The sequence below is a fragment of the Bos indicus x Bos taurus genome, chromosome 18, assembly GCF_003369695.1.
Source record: "Bos indicus x Bos taurus breed Angus x Brahman F1 hybrid chromosome 18, Bos_hybrid_MaternalHap_v2.0, whole genome shotgun sequence".
NCBI classification, from domain to species: domain Eukaryota; kingdom Metazoa; phylum Chordata; class Mammalia; order Artiodactyla; family Bovidae; genus Bos; species Bos indicus x Bos taurus.
Window position 1 is genome coordinate 18,407,534 of NC_040093.1, and position 26,707 is coordinate 18,434,240.

The window sequence follows — 26,707 nt, forward strand, 5'->3', positions numbered from 1 at the left end:
CCATAGCAGAACTTGTATGTAGAGTACATGAAACACTCTGATAGTTCAACAATAAAAAGAACGCCATTGTTAGGGACTGAGTATGCCTATGTTGAAATCCTAACCCACAACTGGAAGTTGCAGCCTTTGGGAGGTAATCATTTCATAGTGTATAAATATACCAAGTGGGCTTCTCTGGTGGCTCAGAGGGTAAAGCATCTGCCTGCAATGTGGGAGACCCAGGTTCGATTCCTGGGTCGGGAAGATTCCCTGAAGAAGGAAATAGCAACCCACTCCAGTACCCTTGCCTGGAAAATCCCATGGACGGAGAAGCCTGGTAGGCTACAGTCCATGGGGTCATAAAGAGTTCAACACGACTGAGTGACTTTAGTTTCTTTTCTTTTTCTCTCTAAATATACCAAAACATTACATTGTACATTTTAAATATATATAATTGTTTCAGTCATACCTCAGTAAAGCTGGGGGAAAAAAGAATGATGGGGAAAAAATTGTGTAGTAAGTAGGCTATAAAACTCTCAGCATAAAAATACAGTCATGCTCAAAACACTGATCCCTAGAGGAAAAGTCACCAGATTAACAGTGATTGCATTTGGAAGTCGATTGTATACAAACTTCTTTCTGAAGAAAATGGTGACTATGGGTTGAATGAATGGTGAATATGGCGTGTCTGAGGTACAGTGAAGAAATAACTGAAAAAGCAAACATTAAATGTTTTTTTTATTATGAAATAGTTTAAATATACAGAAAGATACAGAGAATAAAACCCCACAACCAGCTTTATTATTTTAGAAGAATTGGTATTTTTTCAACAAATGATTTCTCATTTTTCTCCCTCTCCAGAGGTCATCACAATTTGATGATTATTTCCATAAATGTTATTACAGTATTTTCATATGGTATTCAGCCATGAAAAAATACATAATTTTGATTTGCATGTTTTCAAACTTTATATAAATAAGTAGAACCATATCATACAAAATACCCCCTAGTTCAATTTCAGTATTGTTTCTCAGATGTATCCATGTTGACAGAAATATCTCTAGTTCCTTCATTTAAAGTCTAACATTTAAACCCCAATAATTTTTTTGATTCCCTAAAACTTTTCATTTCTACAAACACTGAAATGGGTCTTCATGTACATCTCCCTGAACCCAAGAGGCTCTGTAGAGGTTTAAGTTGAATTTCTGGGTCAAAGAGTATCCATATCTTCAACTTTACTAGATATTGACAAATTCTTTTTAAAAAACTACAGTAAGTCCCCTACACAGGAATGAGTTCTGTTCCAAGAGAATGTTTGTAAGTCCAATTTTTCCAAGTCCAACTGTTAGCCTGGGTACCCAACTGACACAATTGGCTATATAGAACTCTACTGAAATAGCTTTCCCTGGAGAAGGGAATGAATGGCAACCCACTCCAGTATTCTTGCCTCGAGAATTCTGTGGACTATTCACACAAATAATACATAAAAAGCAAAAAATAAAGAACACATTTTTAATCTTATAGTACAGTACCTTGAAAAGTACAGTAGTACAGTAAAACAGCTGGCATACAGGGCCTGGCATCAAGGGAACAGGCAAGACTTATTGACTGAAGGAGGGAAATAGGATATGGTAGAACTGGATTGTCAGCAATAGAAGATATCAGCTACATCACTGCCTGCTTTTACGCTTGCTTCTGGACATCCTGGACTTGAAACAAAGATACTGTACTACTGTGCTCTATACTGTGAAGTACACAAAAGCACAGCTACTTGTAGAGGATGGACGCGTGTCACGAGGTACGCCAGACATGAAAACTAACTTACATGACTGGACATGTAAATGCACATACACATCTTTGAAAGCTTGCAACTTGAAGGTTTGTATGTAGCGGACTTACTGTATTTTCAACTGCATTGTATGATTATTTCTATTGCTCCACACCTTTCCAGTAATTAGTACTGTGATGCTTTTGAAATAGTTCATTGTGATTTTGTTTCCCTCACTGCCATGATGTATACTGTCAATTCTTTTACTACTCCCAAATCCATCCTTTCTCTACTGGTATTTAAACCATCTTTATCATATGCAAATTTTCTACAAGTAGATTTGGTTCAATAATTTTATTGCTGTTCTTTAGAAGTCACACTTCATAGACTAATTTTAAGATTTTATGTGAAATTAAAGGGCAAAAAGGCCTATTGAGGAATTTTGTTGGAATTGCAGTGAATTTGTTAATCAGAAATAACGGACAACTTTATTATCTTGAGTCTCTTCAGCCTAGGCTACATAATACCCTTTGATTTATTTTATTCTTCTTCAGTTTTCTGGACCTAGAAAATCTATTAACTCCTTGAGGATCTGGTCTTTGTATCGATCATGTTGTCTCCTCCTGTCTAAATCAGTGTGTGGCAAACAGCAGCTACTCAATATTCACTGAATGAATGAAACTGTATATATATGTGTGTGTGTGTGTGTGGTTTGTAATTTTCTTCTCAATCCCCTTTTGATTTCAGTTTTATAATCACCTGATAAAAATTTATAAACTTTGTCTTTTTTTCTGTAGTATCAAACAGTTTAGATGAAATCACCTAGATTAACCCATACTGTTACTTGGGACTGATGTCTTTTTATGCTGCAGTATGAATTCTTGAGGTTTTAGAGTTAACTGCAATACTCTCCGTGCTTGATCTAAATAGAAGTTCTGTATTTTTCTCATTTTCTTTAATTACTTTATCTAATTCTTTCTCTTTAGAAACCTAAACCCAGCTGTGTTATATAGTTCTACTTCTATTACTTGCCTATAGTAAAAACACTCCTACATACATTCTAAAGTTTTTAGGTTGTCCCAGTTGTGACCTGCTGCTTTCCATGGATGTTCTTCTTTGTCTACTAAGGAATCTTGTTTTAGCTGTAAGGATTAAATGAGTTAATATATGTTATGTAGAATAGTGCCTGGTGCATAGTAGGCACTCAATACATGTTAGCTATTATTATTTAATTGAAGATCTGCTATATTTGATGCACTAGGTGAAGTACTTTGCATGCAAATTTCTTACTTAATATGCACCAATCTACAATAGACACTATTTCATTTAATATTCACATTTCTACACTACAGTGTCCTTTATTATCCCTATTTTAAGAATTAAAGAAAACCCTGAGTTTCAGACAAGTCAAGCAAATTGTCACAATGTCACAAGTCAAATTCACACAATGCCAGAATAGTAGGAGAGCTATGATTTTCCAGAATCTAAGCTCTTAGTCCTGGTAAGTGCTAGATCTAGTGCCTAGATCTGAGAGAGAAACAAATAAAATAAGGCTGAAATGTATAAGAACTAGATAATGAAGTTCCTCATAGACAGTTTTAAAGACTGTAGATGTTAAAGAACAACAGCAAGGCAGTGATGTATTATTATACTTGAAAATGTTCATTTTGGGTGCATGGTGGGAAATGAATTTAAGGGGACCAAAAATTGATACAGAAAGATCTGTTAGAAAGCTATAGAGTGATCCTCATGATTGGTCAACAGAAACTAATAGAATTCTATAGCTGAAACTACCATTTAGTAATCACTTTTGAAAATCCAGATGCACATTAGAAATAGCTTGGATGCTAATTAGATTAGAATTAGCTTGGATGCTAATACACAAATGCCCAGGTATTACTTTTCCCCCCAAAACTCCAGATGTGATTCTAATGAGCAGCCATGTTTAAAAACAACTGGACTATATGATGATCTTTTACTTTTATCTAGTTTCACTTTTTCTATTTCATATTCAGTTCTCCCATTTCATTTACTTGGTTTTCCAATCTCTGTCTCATTTTTTGTTGTTCTCAAGCCTTTATCAAGTGTAGTAGAAAAGCTTTTGTATACATACATACATATATAATATTATATGTGTTTTTAAAATATGAATTTTTGCTTAGCGAAAAAATTTATGACATTTTGGCTCCACTTGTTTGACTAAGTATGAATAGAATGCTAGATTTCTAATTTATATTCACTCAAAACTTTGATATAGTCCCACTTATTCTGGCATCTAGTATTACTGGTAAAAGTCTAGAAAGCTTATTATTTTAGTGATTAAAAAAAATTTTTTTTGAATGATGCTTGAAACTTCAATTCCGAGAATATAAAGAAATACTATGTTGTTAAAAAAACAAACAAGAAATTAACACGTGATACAGTAACTATAGACTTGGTTCAAATTTCAGAAAATTTTATGCTAGAGTCCATTATTAGTCTTCATATCTTACTCAAGATTCCACACTGTATTTAGTTGCATTGGGCATGAAACAAATTCTGATAAATTCTCTTTTCATTTTTATTGTTACAAATATTTTCTAATTTTCCTTGTTATGGTTTCTTAGATATACCCATCATTTAAAAGTGGACATTTAATTTCCAAATACATGGGTTTTTAAAGTATCCTTGATATTAATTTCTAATTTTGATATTAATTTCTCATTTACATGCTTTCTTCTGTGCACTCACCCTCTGTGCTTTTCCAGTCTTTTAACTTCATTGAAGCTTTTGATGGCTAAGTCAAAGATCTCTCTTGGTAAATGTCACATTGCACTTGAAAATATGTAGGTTATTTTCAAATATTTTTTCATACCGATTCCTAACATAATTCCACAGTGATAAAAGAGAACAGACTCTTTATGATTTAAATACTTTTAGACCATGAAACATTTGCACCTCATTTTACATCCCTGGATATGTTACAGAGTCTCTTGGTTTATAATCTATGGGAACTTCAATAGAACTTATATCCTACTGTTGTGTGAAAATTATATAAATCTTAATTATGTTGAATTGGTTCATAAATAGTTCTTTTCTATTCTATATCCTTCTACTTTTCTGCCTATTCACTCTATTAATTTTTGAGAGTTTGATATTGAAACTCCAACTAAAAGTCTTAATTTATCTACTTAAAAAAATAATTGTAATATATAGTGGAACTATATAACTTTGTTTTGTATTTTCCAAGTCTCCTTTAAATGTGTTGTCATACTTTGATAATTAAAAAATTTTTTAAAAAAGAGAGCTATAGAGTGATCCATGTGAGGTGAATCTTAAACTGGGATGGCAATATTAGAGAAAAGAGTATAAATTCCAAAAATATTTATGAAATAGTCTAAAGGACTTGGTGACTGACTGGATTGGGTGGTGAGAGTGACTCCCCAAGATGGATTCTCTGATGATGAGCAAGGTGGGCATGCTGCCTGAAAGTTTTCTTGCATTCCTTACATTCATAGGGTCTCTCTCCAGTATGAATTCTCTGGTGTTGGGCAAGGGATCCACAGTAACTAAAAGCCTTTCCACAAACATTACATTCATAAGGCTTCTCTCCAGTATGAACTCTCTGATGTTGAGTAAGGGATGAATCATTGCTAAAAGCCTTCCCACATTTAATACATTCATAGGGTTTCTCTCCAGTATGAACTCTCTGATGTTGAGCAAGGTAGGCAATCTGGCTGAATGCTTTCCTACATTGCTGACATTTGTAAGGTTTTTCTCCAGTATGAATTCTCTGATGTTGAGCAAGGTGTGAATTCTGGCTGAAAGCCTTCCCACATTCCTTACATTCATAGGGTCTCTCTCCAGTATGTATTCTTTGATGTACAGTAAGGTATGCACGAAGGCTAAATGCTTTCCCGCAGACATTACATTCATAAGGTTTCTCACCAGTATGAACTCTCTGGTGTTGAGCAATAGATGATCTATTGCTAAATGCTTTCCCACATTCAATACATTCATAGGGTTTCTCTCCAGTATGGACTCTCTGATGTTGAGCAAGGTAAGCAAACTGGCTGAAGGCTTTCCTACACACCTTGCATTCATAAGGTTTTTCTCCAGTATGAACTCTCAGGTGTTGAACAAGGTGTGCATTCTGACTGAAGGCTTTCCTACATTCCTTACACTCATAAGGTTTTTCTCCAGTATGAATCCTCTGATGTTGAACAAGATTTGATCTCTGGCTGAATGCTTTCCCACATTCTACACATTTATAGGGTTTCTCTCCAGTATGAATTCTTTGATGAAGAGTAAGGGATGAGCTCTGGCTGAAGACTTTTTCACAGTCATTACATTTCAGAAGTTTCTTCTCTGTATAGATACTCTTAGGCTTAATGGCAATTAATTTTTTTTTTAAGCTTTTATGTGTGTTATGTTTATGTACTTTCTCCTCTTTGGGGATTATCTGTTGTGTATGAAGTAGTGTGTTGGGATGGAAACTTCTCCAAGTTTTGTTATATTCTTGTCCTCTTTCATTAACAGGGGCTTCTTCATGAGTGATTGTCTCTTCCTTGAAACATGCTTTCTGATTCATTGGTTGTCCTTCAAGATGGCCCTCACATTTCCATTCTTCTTTCAAACTGGAGTACTCAAGGCCATAGCTTGTAAGTTTTTCTATTACCTTCTGAGATGATTGTGGTTCATAAATGTCCTGCTTTGGGGTTAATTCTTCAGTCTCACACATAGATTCCCAGTCTGAAAAATAAGAATAATAAAAAAATACTCTATTAAGTACCAGAAGGTACATTTATTAAAGTGCATCTATAAAGTGTGTGAATTTAACGGCACATAAGAACACTGGTTTTTGTAGTTCTGAAGAGTACAAAAACAATAACTGAAAATAAGTCATGGAGTACCTGGAGGAAAAGAGTGGAGAAGACTCCTGAAAGTCCCTTGGACTGCAAGGAGGTCAAACCAGTCAGTCCTAAAGGAAATCAACCCTGAATATTCATTGGAAAACTAATACCGAAGCTCCAATACTTTGGCCATCTGATGTGAGAGCTGACTCACTGGAAAAGACCCTGATACTGGGAAAGATTGAGGGCATGAGGAGAAGGGGGCAACAGAGGATGAGATGGTTGGATGGCATCACTGACTCAACGGACATAAGTTTGAGCAAATTCCAGGAGACGATGATGGACAGGGAGGTCTGACGAGCTGTTGTCCATGGTGTCACAAAGAGTTGGACACGACTGAGTGGCTGAACCACAACAACAAACTCGAGGAGGAATGATTAGAATTATAAGGAAATCAATACAGTAAATCATAGGTCAATAAGGATTTATGTAGGTGGTTGGACCTGGTTATAATTCTATGCATGTATGAATAATACAGGAACTGAAATAATCTCCACTCTTATGGTTACTTCTTTCAAGAACATTCATTGAACCTTGTGCCAGGTACTGTTCTATATGCTTTCAGTTTCATTTCAAAAAGAAATGAAGATCCTTACCTTCATGGATCTTACACTCTTAGGGAGACCAGAAATAAATGCTAAATAAGTAAATTTTGTTGTATGTTAGAAGGTACTAAGTGCTATGGAAAAAGAAAAGCAGGGTAAGAGAGATCAGGAGTGATGGTGAAGTCAAAGGAGGGAATCATAAATAAGTTAACACTGAAACAAAGAATTGAAGGAAGTGAAAAAGTTAGTCACTTAGATATTCAGACAAAGAACATTCTGGACAGAAGAAACAGCCTAAAAGCAAAGGCATGTTTGGTTTGTCTGAGGAATAACAAGAAGGTTAATGTGGCTAGAGAGGGGTGAGATGAAGTCAGAGGTAAAGGATAATTAAGATTATTTAAGCTTTATAGGCTTCCTAAGGAACTTGGCTTTTACTCTGAGTGAGATGGAGAGCCACTGAAGTGGTATGAGTAGTATGAGTGGTAAGAGCCAATGAAGTGGTATGAGTACAGAAGTGACATCTAGTTACAGTTTAGTGAAATTACTGGAAGGTGGAGAGCAAGAAGAGAAGAAAAGGGACCTACTATTGTAGCAATCAATGTGAAAAATAATAATTATTTAGACCAGAGAGATATCAATGAAGATATAAAGAGGTAGTCAGATTCTATTTAATTTTTTCTCTTGGAAAGGCCAAGAAGATAGCCTTACAGATTGGATATAGAATGTAACAGAAAGAGATAAGATGAACATGCCTTCCAAGTTTATGGTTTGAACAATGGAAAGATGGAACAGCTGTCAACATTGGCCAGTGAACCCTCCCACACTGTTGACAGAGAACAAACTAGTAAGGAGAGGGACACAGGGGGATGCAAGATAGGGGCAGGGGATTTAGAGGTACCAACTGCAATGCATAAAATAAGCTACAAGAATATACTGTACAGGGCAGAGAATATAGAGAGTATTTTATAATTACTGTAAATGAAGTATAATTTATAAAACTTTTGAATCACTATGTTGTATATCTTAAACTAATGTAATACACTAAATCATCAACTATGAGTGCATGCTCAGTTGCTAAGTTGTGTCCAACTTTTTGCGACTCCGTGAACTGTAGCCTGCTAGACTCCTGTGTCCATGGGATTTTCCAGGCAAGAATACTGGAGTGGGTTGCCATTTCCTTTTCCAGGGGATCTTCCCAACCCAGGGATCAATACTGTATCTCTTGCACTGGCAGGCAGGTTCTTTATCCTGGAACCATCAGGAAAGCCCACACTAAATCAACTGTACCTCGAAATAAAAAGAAGTCTGGATTCGAGATTTTTAAATTGGAAGTTGCCAGCATATAGATGGTATTTCACAAGTCTGTATTATCAAGAGAATGAGTATATATAGAAGAGAAAGGAGCAAAGGAATAAACCCCAGAGCACTCCAACATAAAGATATTCAGGAAAAGAGGAGAAACCAAAAGATATTAAGAAGGGCAAATGTAAGCAAGAAAAAATCAGAGGTGAGAACATTAATACCACATGATATTAAAGGTTATAATAGAAATCAACTTGTTCAATGATTTATACCAAAAAAGAATAAAATACACTTTCACAATAACATACACAGTTTGGAATATATTATTAAGAAATGACACAAAGGGAATTCTCTGGCTGTCCAGGGATTAGGACTCCATGCTTTCACTGTGGAGGGTCGGGTTCAATCCCTGGTCAGGGAACTACAATCTTGGAAACCAAACACAGCAGATAAAAAGATGAAAGAAATGTCATGAACATAATTAATAAAACAATGGCTAATAACAGTAATCATTAATAAGAATTATCTTTCTTTATATATAAAGTATACATTGGTACTTGCAAAACACCACATAGATAAAGGCACATAATAGAACATAGAAGCTATGTGGGAAAGTACTATACTATTTATACTTCTTTTTTTCAAATAAGAATATTATCTTGCAATTTTAGAATCAATTTTAAAAAGCAATAGAAGAAAGCATAAGGAAAAAAACTTTACAGTTCTAATAAGGGACCACCCCCTAAAAACTGAATAAATGGAAAAGATGCACAACCTTGCTTTTTATATGAGGAACCAACATGGTAAAGCCACAAAGTCTCATCAAATTTACCTATTATGTTCATTCAATTACAGTCAAAGCCTACTGTGATTTCTTAAAAGAACTATGCAATAAAGAATGTGGCAGGCCTTTGTCCCTGTTTCCCAAGAGGTAACCTCTAAGTCATCTGAACTCCTGGAAGGAGGTCTTTGGTTATTCATGGTGAGCCTCTTGGACTACACCTGATATTAACACTAATAAGGTGACTCATGATGAGTCCTTAGGTCGTTTTTGCTAAGGAGATGACTCAGGCTGGAGGCAAACCATGTTGGAAAGACCAACCATATGATCAGAGGGTTGGAGCTTTGAGCCACCATATCAGTCTGACTTTTGGGAAAGGAAGAAAGGCTTGGAGATTAAGTCACATTGGGTAATGATTCACTCAGTCATGTCTACATACTGAAACAAAACAAAACTTAACCTCCTCCTGCCGCCCCTCCTCCCCAAAAACACTAAAAACTCTGGACACTGAAGCTCAAGAGAGCTTCCCTGGCTGGTAATATTCTTTTGAATACTGAGATGCCTGATGGGCCCTTACGACAACTGAAACCTTACATCTGCAACTTTCCTGACCTTCCACGTTTGGGGCCTCTCCTTTTGGCTAATTCTCATCTGCAGTCTTTGTTACAGTAAAAGCGTAATCATAATAATATGCTTGAGTTCTGTGAGTCATTCTAGTGAATTATCAAACCTGAGGGTGACTGTAGGCATTCTCAAATGTGCAGCCAGCTGGTCAGAAATAAGGATGGCCCCAAGGATGCCCCAACTTGCAGCTGGTGTCTGAAATAAGTACAACCTTGTAGAATGCTGTCCTCTCAGATTTTACAGTTTGGCAAACTCTTTGCAAGAATTTTTTTCTTTTTTTGAAGAAATTCCCTGGTGGTCCAGAGGTTAGCACTCAACACTTTCACTGCCATGGGTCTGGGTTCAATCCCTGGTCAGGGAACTAAGATCCTGTGAGCCAAACTGTATGGCCAAAACAAAAATATTGTGACTTAAAAAAAAATTTATTTTTAATTCTAAAGTTCACCAAAAAATATACATGAATCTAGGATAGACTATATGTTAGCCCATAAAACAATCTTAATAAATTTTCAAAGAGTGAAATCATACTAAGTATCTTTTTTAATCATAATGGACTGAAGCTATAAATCAATAGCAACATAAAAACTGGAAAATCCACAAATACATGGAAATTAAACAGCACACATTTACACAATCAATGGGTCAAAGAAGAAATCACAGAGGAATTTAAAAATATCTTACAATAAATGAAAATAAAAGTGCAACATACCAAAATTTATGGGATGCATCAGAAATTGTTATAGCTGTGAAGGTTTACATCACAAAAGAAGAAAAATATCAAATAAATATTAACTAGAAAAAGAGCAAACTAAACCAAATGTAGAAGAAAGAAGAAAAAATAATAAAGATTCAAGCAGAGATAAACCAAACAGAAAATTTTAAAAGCAATAGAAAGAATCAATTAAACCAAGAGTTTGTTTTTCAGTAAGATCAACAAAACTGATGAAACTTTAGACTGAAAGAGCAATTCAACTGAAGTCAGAAATGACTCCAGTCAGAGCAATTAGGCAAGAAAAGCAAATAAAAAGCACTGAAATTAGAAAAGGGGAAATAAAATCATTTCTGTTTGTAGACAACAATGATCTTACACATAGACATTCTTAACACTCCACAAAAGAAAAACAAACACTTGTTACAACAAACTCAGGACAGAGTCAGAATACAAAGTCAACATACACCAATCAATTGCATTTCTATACATTAACAATGAACAATCTGAAAAGAAAATTAAGGAAACAACTCCATTTACCACAGCAACAGAAAGAATAAAATACTTCAGAATTAATCAAGGTGAAAGACTTATACAATGAAAACTATAAAACATTGGTGAAAGAAATTAAAAGATAATTGTAAATAAATGGAGACATCCTGTGTTCATGGATTAGAAGTTAATACTGTTAAGATGTCCACACTACCCAAAGCTATCTACAGATTCAATGCAATATCTATCAAAATCCCAGTGACTTCTCCAGAAATAGAAAAATCAATCCTAAAATTCATATGTAATCTTAATGGACTCTGAATAGTCAAAAGAATCTTGAAAAGGAAGAAGGTAGTTGGAGGTGTCACACTTCCTGATTTCAAAACATATTACAAAGCTACAGTACACAAAACACTGTGATATGACATAAAGATATATGTGTGTGTGTGTGTGTGTGTGTGCGCGCGCGCGCATGTGTGTATAGCAAATAGAGAGCTCAGAAATAAATCCTTATATATATTGTCAAATGATTTTTGATGAGTGTGCCAAGACCTTTCCATGGGGAAAAGGACAGGCTTTTCAATAAATGATGCTAGAAAAATTAAATATCCACGTGTAAAACAAAGAAGTTGTTACACCACACATAAAAATTAACCCAAAATGGATAAAAGACTTAACCTAAAACTTAAAACTAAAATACTCTTAGAAGGAAACATAGGGAAAAATCTTCATGACATTATATTTAGCAATGATTTATTGGTTATGATACGAAAAGCATAGGTAATAAAAGAACAAAGTAGACAAATTGAACTTCATGAAAATTAAAGACTTACTGTGCATAAAGGACACAATCAACAGAGTGAAAGGCAACCCACAGAGATTATGGGAAAAAATATTTGCCAATTATGTATCTGAAAAGAGGTTAATATTCAGAATACATAAAGAACTGCTAAAACTCAACAATTACACAATTAGATTATTAGACTGGACAAAAAAATGTTTAGTTATATACTGTTCACAAAAGAAACACATAGAAAGTAAGAGAGTAAAGGAGTGAAGAAAACTACACTAAAGAAAGTTACAAAAGAAGGCCTTTATAAAGTTCTATCAAGCTAAATAGTTAAGGGAAGAATCATCACTAAAGAGTAATAATAATAGAATTCACCAAAAGATAATCTTTCTGGGATTACCAGAAAGATAATCCCCAAAACATATTATAAAACACTTTCATAATACTGCTCAAGGGGATTTTTTAAAAAAATCAATAGACTCAGAAGAATTGACCAGCACAGTTATTGAGCTTAATCCAATGAACATATATCAAATGCTGTACTACACAAGCAGCAGACATTTTCCAGAACACACAGTTTATCAAAATTTACTCCCTAGGCATAAAATAGGCCTCAAAGTACTTCAAAGCATACTTATTAAACAGACCGTATCCTCCACCTGTAATGTAGTTAAAACAAAAACTTAAATTTGGAATTTAAAGCTTCCAAACAATTCATGGTCAAGAAAAAAAAAATCAGTGGAAATTAGAAAATGCTAAGATATACATGATAACAAAAAGACTACATATTAAAACATGTGGACTCTATTCCTAACATAGTCTTAAATGCTTAGAAAAGAGAAAGCCTCTAAAACACTGAATTATCTAAGTTTAAAAGCTAAAAAAAAAAAAAAACAACCCTGGTAGTATAGTGGATTTGAATCTGCCTGCCAATACAGAGGACATGGGTTTGATCCCTGGTCTGGAAAGATTCCACATGCCTCGGAGCAACTAAGCCTATGTGCCACAACTACTGAGCCAGTGCTTTAGAGACTGTGAGCTGCAATTACCGAGCCCACACACCACAACTACTGAAGCCAGTGTGGTCTAAGGCCCAAAAGCCTGAACACTGAGCCCACATACTCCGACTACTGAGCCTGCGTGCCTGCAGCCTGTGCTCTGCAACAAGAAGCCACCACAACAAGGAGCCTATAGGCACAAAAATGAAGAGTAGCCCCCACTCACCCCAGTTAGAAAAAGGCTGCACGCAGCAACAAAGGCCAAGCACAACCAAAAATAAAATAAACAAAATTTCTATAAGTATTTTAAAAGAGAGAAAATAGCATAAAAATGTAGGAGGAATAAAATAGAGGAGAACTACCTAACAAAAATTTAAAGATAAATTAGAGACAATCAGTGAGGTAAAAAATGTCTGAAAACATTAATAAGTTGAAAGATTTGTCTCTCTCTTTTTAGAAGGAAAAACAGGTCATGATTACATATACTGCTGCTGCTGCTGCTGAATCGCTTCAGTCATGTCCAACTCTGTGCAACCCCATAGACGGCACTGGAATGGGTTGCCATTTCCTTCTCCAAGGCATGAAAGTGAAAAGTGAAAGTGAAGTCACTCAGTCGTGTCCGACTCAGTGACCCCATGGACTGCAGCCCACCAGGCTCCTCCATCCGTGGGATTTTCCAGGCAAAAGTACTGGAGTGGGGTGCCATTGCCTTCTCTGATGATTACATATACTACCAACTTTAGATAAGAGAAAATAATAACTTTAATAAATTTGAAAACTTACATGAGAAGTATAAATCTTTAGAAAAATACCATAACTCCACAACTATAGGAGAAATAAAAAATAGATTCTTATAATAGTAATTGAATTATTAAATTCTTTTCATACATAAAAAATTCCAGGCCAAGATGAACAAAGTTCTACCAGACATCCAAAAACAAACATTTTTTATATTTTACCCAAAATCTTCTAAGGAAGAAAAAGATTTTATGAGATTAGGACAACTTTGATTCTAAGATCTGACAAGGAGTACACAAAAGGAAAATTGAAGGCCAACCTCACTGACACAGATGCAAAAAACCTAAAGAAAATATTGGCACATAGCAACTAGCTATGAATGGAAAAGATAAAGATAGGTCTGTCTCAGGAATACAAGATTGGTTCAACATTAAAAACATAATTCACTACATAAAAAAGAAAACATCGTCTAATCACCTACAGATATAGAAAAACATTTATTGAAATTCAAAAGCTTTCTACAATCAAAACTCTTAACAAATGGTAATGAAAGGGTATCTACCAGAAACCTTTAAACATCAGAATTATTAGTAACAAAATATTACAGCACTTCCTAGGTGGCGCAGTGGTAAAGAACCTGCCTGCCAATGCAGGAGACGTGTGGGTTTAGTCCCTGGGTCGGGAAGATCCCCTGGAGGACGATCCCCTGGAGGACACCGTGGCAACCTACTCCAGTATTTTTGCCTGGAGAATCCCCATGGACAGAGGAGCCTCGTGGGCTTACAGTTCATAAGGTGGCAAAGAGTCAGACACGATTGAAGTGACTTAGCATATACAAAGCACTTCAATTGAGGCCAGAAATTGATAAAAATACCTGCCATCACTATTTTGATTCATACTGTATTGGTGATCTAAGGATAATAGAAAAAAGAAATTAAGGATTAAGAATTTAAAGTGAAGAAACTGCCATTATTCACAGACATACTCACCCACAGAAAAAGTAAAGGAGATCTAAAAATTACTAATAGTAGTGCAAGTTTTCCAATGTTGCTAGATATAAGGTCAAAGTATAAAAGTTAATTTTATTTCTGTGTATGAGCAACAAACTGAAAACACAGAGAACGTTTAACACAGGAACAAAATTTAAATGTCTAGAAATTAATCTAATAGAAGATGTGTATGTCCTTTATAGAGAAAATTCTAAAACCCATTGAAAGAATTAAAAAAATCTAAATGAACAGAAAGATAAACTATGTTTACAAATAGAAAAAAAAAATCCAAAATCAGTATGTAGAATAAATAAAATTTAAACCAAAAGCCAATAGCTTTTTGTTGTTTTCTGGTGGAAACAAGCTGACCTAAAAACTTCAGTTAGATGTCCAAAGGGCAAATTCTGAAGAACATAAAGAAGGTATAGGGACTTACTCTAACAAATATTCAGTTTTTACATTAAAAATTTTTTTTAAGATAATGTGGTACTTTCAAGAGAGAGGGGACATATGTATACCTATGGCTGATTCACACTGATATATGGCAGAAACCAACACAATACTATAAAGCAATTATCCTCCAATTAAAAATAAATAAAATGTTTTAAAAGATAGTGTGGTACTGGCGAAAGGAAACAGAATCAATGGAATGGAACAGAGGTCAAAATCAGATTAATAAATATACTATTATGTTGGCCGAAAAGTTCATTAGGGTTTTCTGTGGCATCTTAACTAAAAATCCAAACGAAGATTATGGCCAACCCAATATAACCTGATATATTAAGAGGTAACATTCAGGACAATAAGCAAAGAAAGCTCACTTCTTCAGTAAATGCTAAGACACTTGGTTTTCCATAAGGAGTAGAAATTAAATACTTCAATCTCAAAAATCAATTTTTGGACTATGGCACTAAATGTAAAGAAGAATCTATAGAGGACAGTTTGAGAATACCCATATGACTTCAGAATGCAGAAAGGTTTCTTAAAATATGAAAAATCATAGGCTACACAAATCAAAACTACAATGAGATATCATCTCATACCTGTCAGAATGGTCATCATTAAAAAGACCACAAATAACAAATGATGGTGAGAATGTGAAGGAAATGGAATCCTCCTACACTGTAGGTAGGGATGTAAATTGGTACAGCCACTGTGGAAAACAGTACAGAGGTTCCTCAGAAAACTAAATATGATCAGAAAACTACCGTATGATCTAGCAGTTCCATTCCTGGGTATATATCCAAAGAAAATGAAAACATCAATTCAAAAAGATACAGGCACCTCAGTGTTCATAGCAGCATTGTTTACAACAGCCTGTGCATTAACAGATGAATGGATAAAGCTATGACATACTGGGAGTGGAAGACTTAGTGCTTTCACTGCCATGGGCTCAGGTTTGAACCCTGACTGGGGAACTAAGATCCCACAGTTGCACAGTGTGGCCAAATAAATAAATAAATAAAAGCAACAAGGATATATGGTATAGCACAGGGAGGATAACCAATATTTTATAATAACTTTAAATGAAGTATAATCTATAAAAATACTGAATCACTATGTTATATACCTGAAATATATGTATATCAACAATACCTCATAAAAATATATATCTCTCTCAAACTGAACAAAGGACTGAGCAGGCACTCAACAGAAGAGGAAATCAAATAGCCTTTTATAAATTAGATCCCAAATATTTTTTAGTAATCAAGGAAATTCAGATGACAAGTATAAGTAAATATTTCACACATGTCAAATTTGCAAAAAATTTTAAATTTGTTCATTCTCAGTCTGGAGCAATGAATACTCTCACACACAGCTATTAGAAATGTAAGTTAGTACAAGTAATCTGGAAAGTAAAATAGCATTATGCAGTAAATTCCTGGCTATATTCTCTACATGAACTCCAGCACATGTGCACCATCAGTCACACGTAATAAGGTTCATAGCAGTAACATTTATAATAACAGAAGACTGAAACAATTCAAATGCCCTTCAGTGGATACATGATGATTTTCACAGTGGAATATATTACATTTCACCAGGAAAAAATTTCAATGAAAAATAGTGACTAAAATCAATATAGATGAATCTGAGGAATATAATTTTGAGTTGAAAAAGTCAGAATTACCAGCACAATGTATTTCCATTTTCATAAGAAAATTGAAAATATGCAAATATAAATATTTTGCTTAGGGATATATGTGGAAAAACTACAAAGAAAAGTCAAGAAATGATAAGCAAAGTTGTAGGATAATGGTTACTCTAGTGAGGGGTAGGGATGGGCCAAAAGTAGGGAGCGATACATCACTAAGAAGGAACCCTCAAAGGCCTAAAATGGCACTGATAATCTTCTATTTCTTAAGTTAAGAAGTAGGTACATTTTTTGTTATATTATTACTTAAACTACATAGTTAGGCTAATATATACTTATGTGTGTGTAATTTATTTAATAATAATAATTAATAAAATTTAGCCATGTCTTCTTTGACACTACAGTTCCACATCAAAAATTTTTCTTAGAAATCTGAACAAGAACATAAAAGTTTGAGGAGAGGTAGTCGAGATGGGGGTGGAATGAGATGGGGAGTAGTGTTGACAGAGATATTTACAGAGACCCTAATTTTCTTCTGAATTTTAGTCTTCCATTTTACCTGAATGCATCCTATGTCTGTATGAAAATCATTCCTATACCACAAAGCTAAACTCTTAACCTCTTCTCTCTTAGATGTTTTCTAGCTTCTAACCTGTGTTTTTGTTAAAGCCTATCTTCTCAATTAACCAGATTCTTCTCTCACCTCTCTCTGAGCTTCCTTTATGTCAGCTTTCTTTTTATATATGCTGTTAACAGCTATATTGTATTTCTTCTACAAGCCTATCAATTATTTGATTTTTTACATTTTTGTATAACACCTTAGCATCTTGCAAGTACTCTGTTTAAAGTACAAATTCAATAATCTTGATTAAAAGAATGAGTGAACTGACCATTAAGAGAAAAATGAGGCATTCAGAGATATATTACTACTATTATAATACTAGTAGCTATCAGCTTTTGAGCTCATAATATGAGAGAGGAACTACTGAAAGCACTTTAAAAATATTATCCTAGTTTACAGATGAGAAAACAAAGGCACGGAGAGATTAAGTCAGTTGCTCAAATTTTCACTTCATGTAGGTGTCAGGGTTTGAACTTTACTTTGGTGTTACAGCTGTGCATAGAGCTCAAAAGGTCATCAGATTAAGAAAAGATTCTTTTTTTTTCCCTTCGGATGTTGAAAGCTTTATTTTGAAATTTCATGCAGACAGAAGATGGAGGGCCAGACACAGGGCTGAGGGAGGCTTGTGCACCTGAGCTTGGTAAAGGCTGGAAGAGGGGACTTCCCTTGTGGTCCAGTGGTTAAGAATCTGCATTCCAATGCAGTGGATGCAAAGATCCCATAGGCTGCCGAGCAACTAAGCACCACAACTACTGCGCCCCCAAGATCTAGGGCCCATGCTCTGAAACAAGAGAAACCTGCACACCGCAATGAGAAGCCTTTGCACTGCAACAAGAGAAGCTCTTGAGCCGAAACTAGAGAAAGCATGTGTGCTGCAACAAAGACCAAGCTCAGCCAAAATTAAAACAAAACAGAACAGAAAGGCTGGAAGATGCTTATGAAACTAGAAAAGGAAGGAGACTCAGAGAAGAGGGGGTAAAGTGGGCAAGGAGAGGCAGTTCAGAATATCAGCTTTTGGAGAACAACCTCAAAGGACTCAAGTTTCTACTAAGACCTAGAACATTTGAGAGGAACATGCCAACAACAGAGTGAAGAGGTGCTACCTTTGAGGCAAGCTGGGCTGTACCCTGCAAAGGTTTTCGCGTGCCTATTTCCTCTTCACTCACCTGAGCACAAGTCTTTTGTCATCTCTCTCTTCGCCATCCAGGGCTCCTTCCCTTGTTCCAACAATAATATCACACTTGGTTTAGAAAAGCAAAGTCCTGCATAGATGAAAAGAAACCAAATTTGGTCATGCTGTAGATATCTGAGAACTCACATTCAATTATTTGATCATTGGGGAAGAGGGGGCTTGCAGTAAGCCAGAGAAAAATTGATGAGGACATGCATACAACGGACAGGGAAGCTGAAACTTCCAACACAGATTAATAACAGAGCCATTCACTGCCAACTCACAAAGATTAACCTGTTACTTTGGCACAGGCAGGAGACATTCCGCCAAACACTACAGATGCTAACCCCCCAAATCACAATGATACCCTTATGAGTAGAAGCTCAGTTTTGCAAGAAGACATTCTTACCCAGTGATACCAAGATCCTGTAGTTCTCCAACATCACATTACTGTACAGATGCCTTTGAGAAGGATTTAGGTAATCCCACTCCTCTTGGGAGAAGTCTACAGCCACATCTCTGAAGGTCACCAACTCCTGAAATGAAATGAAATAACCTTATCTCTTTCCATACTCACCTCATTCATTCTGCCCCAGGCACACAGGGCTCCCAGATATACTTTCAGATGTGGAGAATGTTCCCCCCCAGGGCTTTTGTACTTCTCAGATCATTCTGTATAAAAACAGCAATGTTCTTATCCCAGTTCCCTATTCCCCTAACCCTGCTTATTTTTCTCCATGGTACTTAATTATTCTGTTATTTATTGTCTGCTCCCCACCTCCACTAAAATATAAAGTCCAGGAGGGCAAAGTATGTTTTTGTTTTGGTCACTGCTATATCCCAGTTACAGAAAAGTATCTGACACACATGAGGCTTATTTAAATATTTGCTGAATAAACTGAATTAATGAATGAATGTTTTGCAAAAGTCAAGAAGCTATAAGAGGATGTAAAACGAGACCATAAAGTGCTTACTGTATCTCCCAAAATTGTATTACACCAAGCAAAACAAATCATCAGTTCCATTAAAATGCAAATACTTTAATCCAGAATATTTAAAATTTTGTGTGAAGAAATGAGTCTTCCGTTCAAAATAGTATTTTGGCCTATAGTGGCTAAGCAAAGTTCTTAAAAACTTGGAGTTATGCTATGATTCAGCTGATTCCAGGTTTCCATAATGTGACCATCTAATGAAAACTAATATACATTATGTGTTTGTGTGTGGGGATATATACACACATGTAAATTATTTTCTGGTTTTTTATTTTTTACAAAATTAGAAGAGGTGAATCTGTCAAACCAAGAAGATTATTTTATTGGACATTTTATTCAATTTTGTCATAGTTTAAAAAACTCTCTCTGCAAAATAAAGTTTGAGCAAACTCTGGGAGATAGTGAAGGACAGAGAAGCCTGGTGTGCTGCAGCCCGTGGGGTCACAAAGAGTTGGACACAACTTAGTGACTGAGCAAGAAAATTAAGTATCCTTAAAGTGTTTTTCAACACTCAGCAACTATTTTTCTTAATTATATGAAGTAGTTTGTGAATTTCTCCCTCTTTGACCTAGCAATAACATCCCTAATATATTGCAGAAATGTTCCTGTTTGGTTTGGTCATATACATGCTTCCAAAAATGTTTTCCTTAGCTTACATAGATATGTATAATAAACACATACATTTTTAATATATGATATACACATTCTTCACTGAGTCCTTCATTTATACAGTCAATGAAAATAATTACAGTGTCAATACAAGGAGCTTAAATTCTAACCTTCAAATATCTGACCTCTAACAAAGAACCTCTGAAAATATTTGACCTCTAACCAAATACTTGGTTTCAAACTCCATTCAAAATTATAATCAAACGCACCTGAAGAAACAGTTCCCTTGACCATTTTGCCTTACAAACACGTTGTTCTCAGCAGAGAAGACAACTTCCCCTGAGGCCTTGTCATGTATTTCTCACATCCCTTGTACTATAGCACATGAAGCTGAGGTAAGTGACCTCTTAGCTCCTTATACTTGCTTTCAGACCACTGTCCCACCCTCTTCCCTAAAATATACCTAGTTTTCCATCTCATGAAATCAGGCTGTAGCTGTGTATGATCCCTTCTTCTTTTAATTATCCAGCAGTTTCTGGTAGATATCAATTCTTTGTCATTCCTTGAACACTTTAGTATCTTGTCTTACTGTCACTTTCTCCAATGCTATTCCCATTATACATAATCTTTGGTCACTTCAATATTCATAAAAATAACCCTTCCAACAACCTGGCCTCTCAGTTTTCTGACCCCACTTTCTCCAATAAGCTTGTCCTCCACATTTCTACAGTCACTTTCATGATCATGCCCTAGACCTTGTCATTATCAGTTAGTACCAACCCCACCATAATCTCAATTCTCCTACTCTCACTTTTACCACCTATATTGCAATTCCCACCCCCCCCCCCGCCCCAGTACCCTAATTAGGATGGGCTTCCCAGTGGCGCTGGTGGTAAAGGACCCACCCACCAATGCAGGAGACATATGAGACATGGGTTCAAGCCCTGGGTTGGGAAGATCCCCTGGAGGAAGGCATGGTAATCCACTCCAGTATTCTTGCCAGGAGAATCCCATGGACAGAGGAGCCTGGTAGGCAATAGTCTATGGGTCACAAAGAGTAGGACAGGACTGAAGTGACTAGTATGCATACCCTAATTAGGATCATCCCTTGACCCCACTAGAACCTACAAATCATTAATCTTACATTTTCACTGCTCTTCATTCCCACATACCCTCACATCCTAGAACAACCATTTGTTATAATCACACCCAGGCACATACTCTCAACTTCTCTGCCCCCTTTTCACTTAACTATACTCATCTGGGCCACAGCTATCACTGAGCATACTTGGTTTCTGTACCCTGCACACATTAATTTTTTTTAGAGAAATAATTCTAACTGGTCTCATTTTAAATTCATAATCACTAACTTCAAGTGAACCACAATAATACATTTCTATCTACCTACATGATACAATTCTCTAGTCCATTCATTTCCCCTACCCTCCCAAATGACCATTTGATACTTTCTTCCCTCTCCTCACATCTTCAATCCCTCCATCCTTACTCTCAGCTAAAAATCTACCTTTGTTTCACTGAAAAAAAAAAAAGCCATTTTAAGAGGATTTCCACAAATTCACACAACATCTACATTTTTACTTGCATGTGGGCCATACACTCTGTTTTTTTAATCTCTCTCTCTTTTTTTAATCTTTATTGAATTTGTTACTACTTGTGTTTTATGTGTTGGTTTTCTGGCTGCAAGGCATGTGGGATCTTAGCTCCCCAATCAGGGATGGAATCCATACCCCCTGCATTGGAAGGCAAAGTCTTAACCACTGGACTGCCCGGGAAGTTCCTGGCCCATACACTCTAACTTGATCCTATTACTGTAAATGAACAGCCCACTTACCTAGCAAAGGTCAACCCTTCCATTTGTATCCTAGGCTTCAAATCCTCTCAGCTACTCAAGCACAGTCTTCCAGCAATTCCCTCCTCTTTCCTCTTCATCTTCAATTTCCCTTTCTGCTGCATCTTTAAATCAGCCCACAGACACATACCTGTCCTTAAAAAACCTTTTTGACTATAGTTTTTCCTCCAGTTACCACCTATTTCTCTTCTTTCCTTACAGCTAAACTATGTGAAAGAGTGGTCTCTACTTTTCATTATTTCTCTCCCTGTCCTGAAGAGGAATGACATAATGTGATGTGTAACAGGAACACTGTGGCTGCTCTGTTGAAAACAGACTAAAGACAGTAAGGGTGGAAGTAGAGGGACAAGTTAAGAGAGCATAGCAACAATCCAGGTGAGGAATGATAGTTTACATCAGAATGGAAACTGGTGATAGTAAAAAGAGGTCAGGTTCTGGATATATTTTCAAGGTAGGACAAACAATTTCCTGATGGAAGACTTTTAGCTTGAACATCTTAGATGGGAAGTATGTAAGAAGTTTCTAATTGGTTTTCCTGTTTCTATCCTTGTCCCAGTTTCTTTTCAATAGCAGCCAGAGTGATCCTATTAAATGGCAATCAGATCATGCCATTCCTATGCTCCAGAACTTCCAATGGCTCATTTCACTCAGTTTGAAAAATCTGAATTTGAGGTATCCATTCTACAACCTAATGAAGATGCTGAGTGGATAGCTGGATACATGAGTCTGGATTTCTGGAGAGAGTTCTGGGCTGTATACAGTTTGGTAGTTGTTGGCATACAGATGGTATATAAAGCCGTAAGACAGGGTGCAATCAACAAAGGAATGAGTGTAGATAGAGCAGCAAAGAAGGACTAAGCCCTCTTAGTTAACAGGTACTCAGTAAAAAGTTTGTGGAATGAATGAACTTCTGGATGGAGACTAGAATGAAGAAGTTATTCTGTTTCTAGGGGAACAGCATTTTAGGCAGAGAGAACAGTAAGTGCAAGGCCATGAGTCCAGAATGTACTCAGTTCACTTGCAAAGAAGTTAGCGTGGCTGCAACTGAGTGAGTGTAATACAGACAGAATGAGAAAAATTAGATGAGGTCACAGGGATAGCCAGGGACCAGATTATGTAGGGCCTTGCAGGTCAAGGCAAAGACTTCAGCATTTGTCCAGAATGAGGTGGGAATCCACTGGAGAGTTTTAAAATGTGACGTGATTGGTTACCCAAAAGCCTCAGCAGAAGGAAAATTAATGTCCGCCTGTTTTGAAAAAGGAGGAAAATATTTCAGGAAAAAGAAAACACCAACTCACCTGGTACATGGCTTTAAGAAGTCCAACAGCCATTCTTTACTCCCCTTGACTCTTCTCCTGGGGAATGGCAGTGTCTTTAGATGAGTGAGATGGGGAAGAGAACATGAGAAACTAGGCTTTCCTTGCAGCATACACAATCATCAGCCAAGAATTTTTCTGCTTTTCTTTCCTCTGTTGCACCCTTCCCTCCACTAGAAAGCATAATGGAGACCTAGGAATCTGCTTGCAAACAATTTAACCTGTGCCCAAATAACTTCCTAATTCATTATTTAAACAAGAAATGTTCCAGATTTTACAGTTAAAAACTCCAAGTGATGCAACCATTTGCATAAAGACACAGCTAATAAATAACAGCATTAAAATCAAATAAAGGTCTTTCTGACTCCACTTTCCTTCTCCTCTCCAGTAGGTAAGTGATTCTGTCTCCCCACCACTGCGCGGTTTGGGAGATCTTAGTTCCCTGACCAGGGATTGAACCCCGGCCAGGGCAGTGAGAGCACCTAGTCCTAACCACAGGATCGACAGGGAATTCCTAGGTCAGCGGGTTCTGAAACCTGGTGGCACACTGGCATCACCTGGCCGGCTTTAATAGATATTGGTGGCAGAAGAGTCTCATTCGGTCCCCCGCTCCTAAACACACACACACACACACACACACACACACACACACACACACACACTCACTCACAGATTCTTAAAAACTACAGCGCCAACCACCATCTTGCACAGATCAGAGCAGCCATGGGTACCGGCAGTTTCACCGTCACCCTCACCAATAGCCCTTAGTCGCAAAAACTATGATGGTCTCACTCACACACTCCAGTCACAAGGAGGCCGAGGACAGAGGAACAAGAGAGGCAGAAACTATCCTTCTGCCTCAACTCAGTCTCACTCTCTGTGGCACCAACCATCGCTCACTCGCACACACATAGTCACATAGATACATAGATATGATGTATACAGGCACCGCGGGTGACAGGCTCACACACCGTAAGGTAACAACCACCGTCTCACACGAAGTCACACAGAAAACCAGGGGGCCAACGTCCGGGTGACCCACTTCCTTCCTACCTGCAGAACCGAACTGCCGGAAGACCAGCTCCCAGCCCGGAAGGCTCGCGTAACCTCCCCTCGGGCCCACCTCCTGGTCTGAACCTGATGGAACCCAGCCTCCGCGAGCCCGGAAAGAGGCGACTCGGCCTCCGGAGGACACAAAGGGGCAACGGGCCCAGTGCTCGCGGGGGCCACTGGGAAATGTAGTCCTGACCAGAAGAAGCCTTGGCGCTCTGGAGTTCAACTGCCCTGGGAGTTTGTACCACCACCTCCTCTGCCCCAGCTTTTGCCAAGCGGACCTCTCCCTGGACTTGCAGGAGGAGCCTGCACGTCTCGATCGATTCCTCTCAGCTCTGAGGCTGGGTCCACTACAGAGACTGCGTCGAGCGTCACCCTAATCTGTCGAGGTTGAAGGACCCAGGCATAAGGGATCGGTCCACCTTCCTTAGCGACGCGTCGGAGAATTACAAACCGCTTGTTAGCCTCAGGGGCCGGGGCGGGGCCGAGGGGAGCGAAGTGGGCGCGTTCTAGTGCACGCGCGTCTACACAAAATGCATGAGAAGTAAGTTCCTCTGTTTGAGCTGGGGGACCTGAAGAAAGTGTGTATGGGGCAGTTGGAAATGGAATGCGCAGGTACGTTGGGCTGCATCCAGTCCCTCCTTCCCCAGGGCGTTCTTTCCCAGGGAATGGTTTGCCCTGAAGACAGGAGGGGAGAGGTCAGGATAGAGAGTGTCATCTTTTGCATATGATTCCTGAGTTTGTGATTTAGTGATAGTGGATGTGAATGTGTCCCCTCTTCCTAAAACGGCTCCTCTGTCGGGTATCTTCAAAGTTTGTTTACCCCCTACATTCAGATACAAATGTTCTCTCAAGAGGACTTACCTGATTACACTTCTCCCCCGGACACTTCACGGCTCCTTTGTTGTTGTTGTTTAGTCGCTCAGTCGTGTCCCATTCTTTGAGACCAAATGGACTGTAGCCTGCCAAGTTCTTCTGTCCATGGAATTCTCGAGGCAAGAATACTGAAGTGGGTTGCCATTCCCTTTTCCAGGGGATCTTCCCAACCCAGGGATTGAACCTAGGTCTCCTGCATTGCAGGCGGATTCGTTACAGAATTGCAGTCAGAGCCACCAGGGCTCCTTAACCTGACTCTATACCTGCTTAAAACAACAGTGTTTGTATTTTAAGGTTTTTACTTTTTTTTTGCCCTGCTAGGTCTTTGCTGCGGCAAGGGCTCAGCAGCTGCAGTGCAGGGGCCCCAGTGCCCCACGGATGTGGGATCCCAGTTCCCCTCAGTTCAGTTCAGTTCAGTTGCTCAGTTGTGTCCTACTCTTTTCGACTCCACGGACTGCAGCAAGGCAGGCCTCCCTGTCCATCACCAACTCCCTGAGCCTACTCAAACTCATGTCTATTGTGTTGGTGATGCCATCCAACTATCTCATCTTCTGTCGTCCCCTTCTCCTCCCACCATCAATCTTTCCCAGCATCAGGGTCTTTACCAATGAGTCGGTTTTTCCCATCAGGTGGCCAAAGTATTGGAGTTTCACTTTCAGCATCAGTCCTTCCAGTGAATATTCAGGACTGATCTCCTTTAAGATGGACTGGTTGGATCTCCTTGCAGTCCAAGGGACTCCCAAGAGTCTTCTCCAGCACCACAGTTCAAAAGCATCAATTCTTTGGCGCTCAGCTTTCTTTATAGTCCAACTCTCACATCCATACATGACTACTGGAAAAACCATAGCTTTGACTAGACGGACCTTTGTTGGTAAAGTAATGTCTCTGCTTTTTAATATGGTGTCTAGGTTGGTCAGAGTTTCTTCCAAGGAGCAAGCGTCTTTTAATTTCATGGCTACAGTCACCATCTGCAGTGATTTTGGAGCCCAGAAAAATAAAGTCTGTCGTTGTTTCCATTGTTTCCCCATCTAATTGCCATGAAGTGATGGAACTGGATGCCGTGATCTTAGTTTTCTGAATGTTGAGTTTTAAGCCAACTTTTTCACTCTCCTCTTTCATCAAGTGGCTCTTTAGTTTTTCGCTTTCTGCCATAAGGGTCGTGTCATCTGCATATCTGAGGTTATTGATATTTCTCCTGGCAATCTTGATTTCAGCTTGTGCTTCATCCAGCCTGGCATTTTACATGATGTACTCTGCATATAAATTAAATAAGCAGGGTGACAGTATACAGCCTTGATGTACTCCTTTCCTGATTTGGAACCAGTCTGTTGTTCCATATCCAGTTCTAACTGTTGACCTTAATACAGATTTCTTAGGAGGTAGGTCAGGTGGTCTGGTGCCGGGGTCCAGCCCCGGTGGATCCAGGGAATTCAAAGCAGGGACGGCGTCGGCGAGGATCAGGAAACAACTGCTTAATTAAACGTTTATTAAGGATA

General features: G+C 37.7%; 1 protein-coding gene across 4 annotated transcripts; it reads right to left on the bottom strand.

The window, feature by feature from the left end:
* Positions 1 to 699: 699 nt before the first annotated feature.
* On the bottom strand, positions 700 to 24,793 carry ZNF570 (zinc finger protein 570). 4 transcript variants are annotated; one of them, XM_027514275.1, is made up of 5 exons: positions 24,336 to 24,793; positions 23,265 to 23,321; positions 18,905 to 19,031; positions 18,491 to 18,586; positions 700 to 6,478 (listed from the first exon to the last, which is right to left on the bottom strand). In XM_027514275.1, exons 2-5 carry the CDS (start codon positions 23,295 to 23,297, stop codon positions 5,124 to 5,126), a joined length of 1,611 nt encoding a protein of 536 aa, XP_027370076.1. In that variant the 5' UTR covers positions 23,298 to 23,321; positions 24,336 to 24,793; the 3' UTR covers positions 700 to 5,123. The 4 variants fall into 4 exon arrangements, with proteins under 4 accessions (XP_027370076.1, XP_027370073.1, XP_027370074.1 ...); XM_027514272.1 differs by having other exon boundaries at positions 23,265 to 23,338; positions 24,336 to 24,792; XM_027514273.1 differs by having other exon boundaries at positions 23,265 to 23,338; positions 24,254 to 24,340.
* Between the last annotated feature and the right edge of the window lie 1,914 nt (positions 24,794 to 26,707).

Coding starts and splice junctions, on each gene's coding strand:
- ZNF570 (XM_027514275.1), bottom strand. CDS start 23,297: ATGGCTGTTGGACTTCTTAAAGCCATGTACCAG. Junction 19,032..23,264: donor TTCTTAAAGCCATGTACCAG/GTGAGTTGGTGT, acceptor ATTTCATTTCAG/GAGTTGGTGACCTTCAGAGA. Junction 18,587..18,904: donor CAGGATCTTGGTATCACTGG/GTAAGAATGTCT, acceptor TCATCTATGCAG/GACTTTGCTTTTCTAAACCA.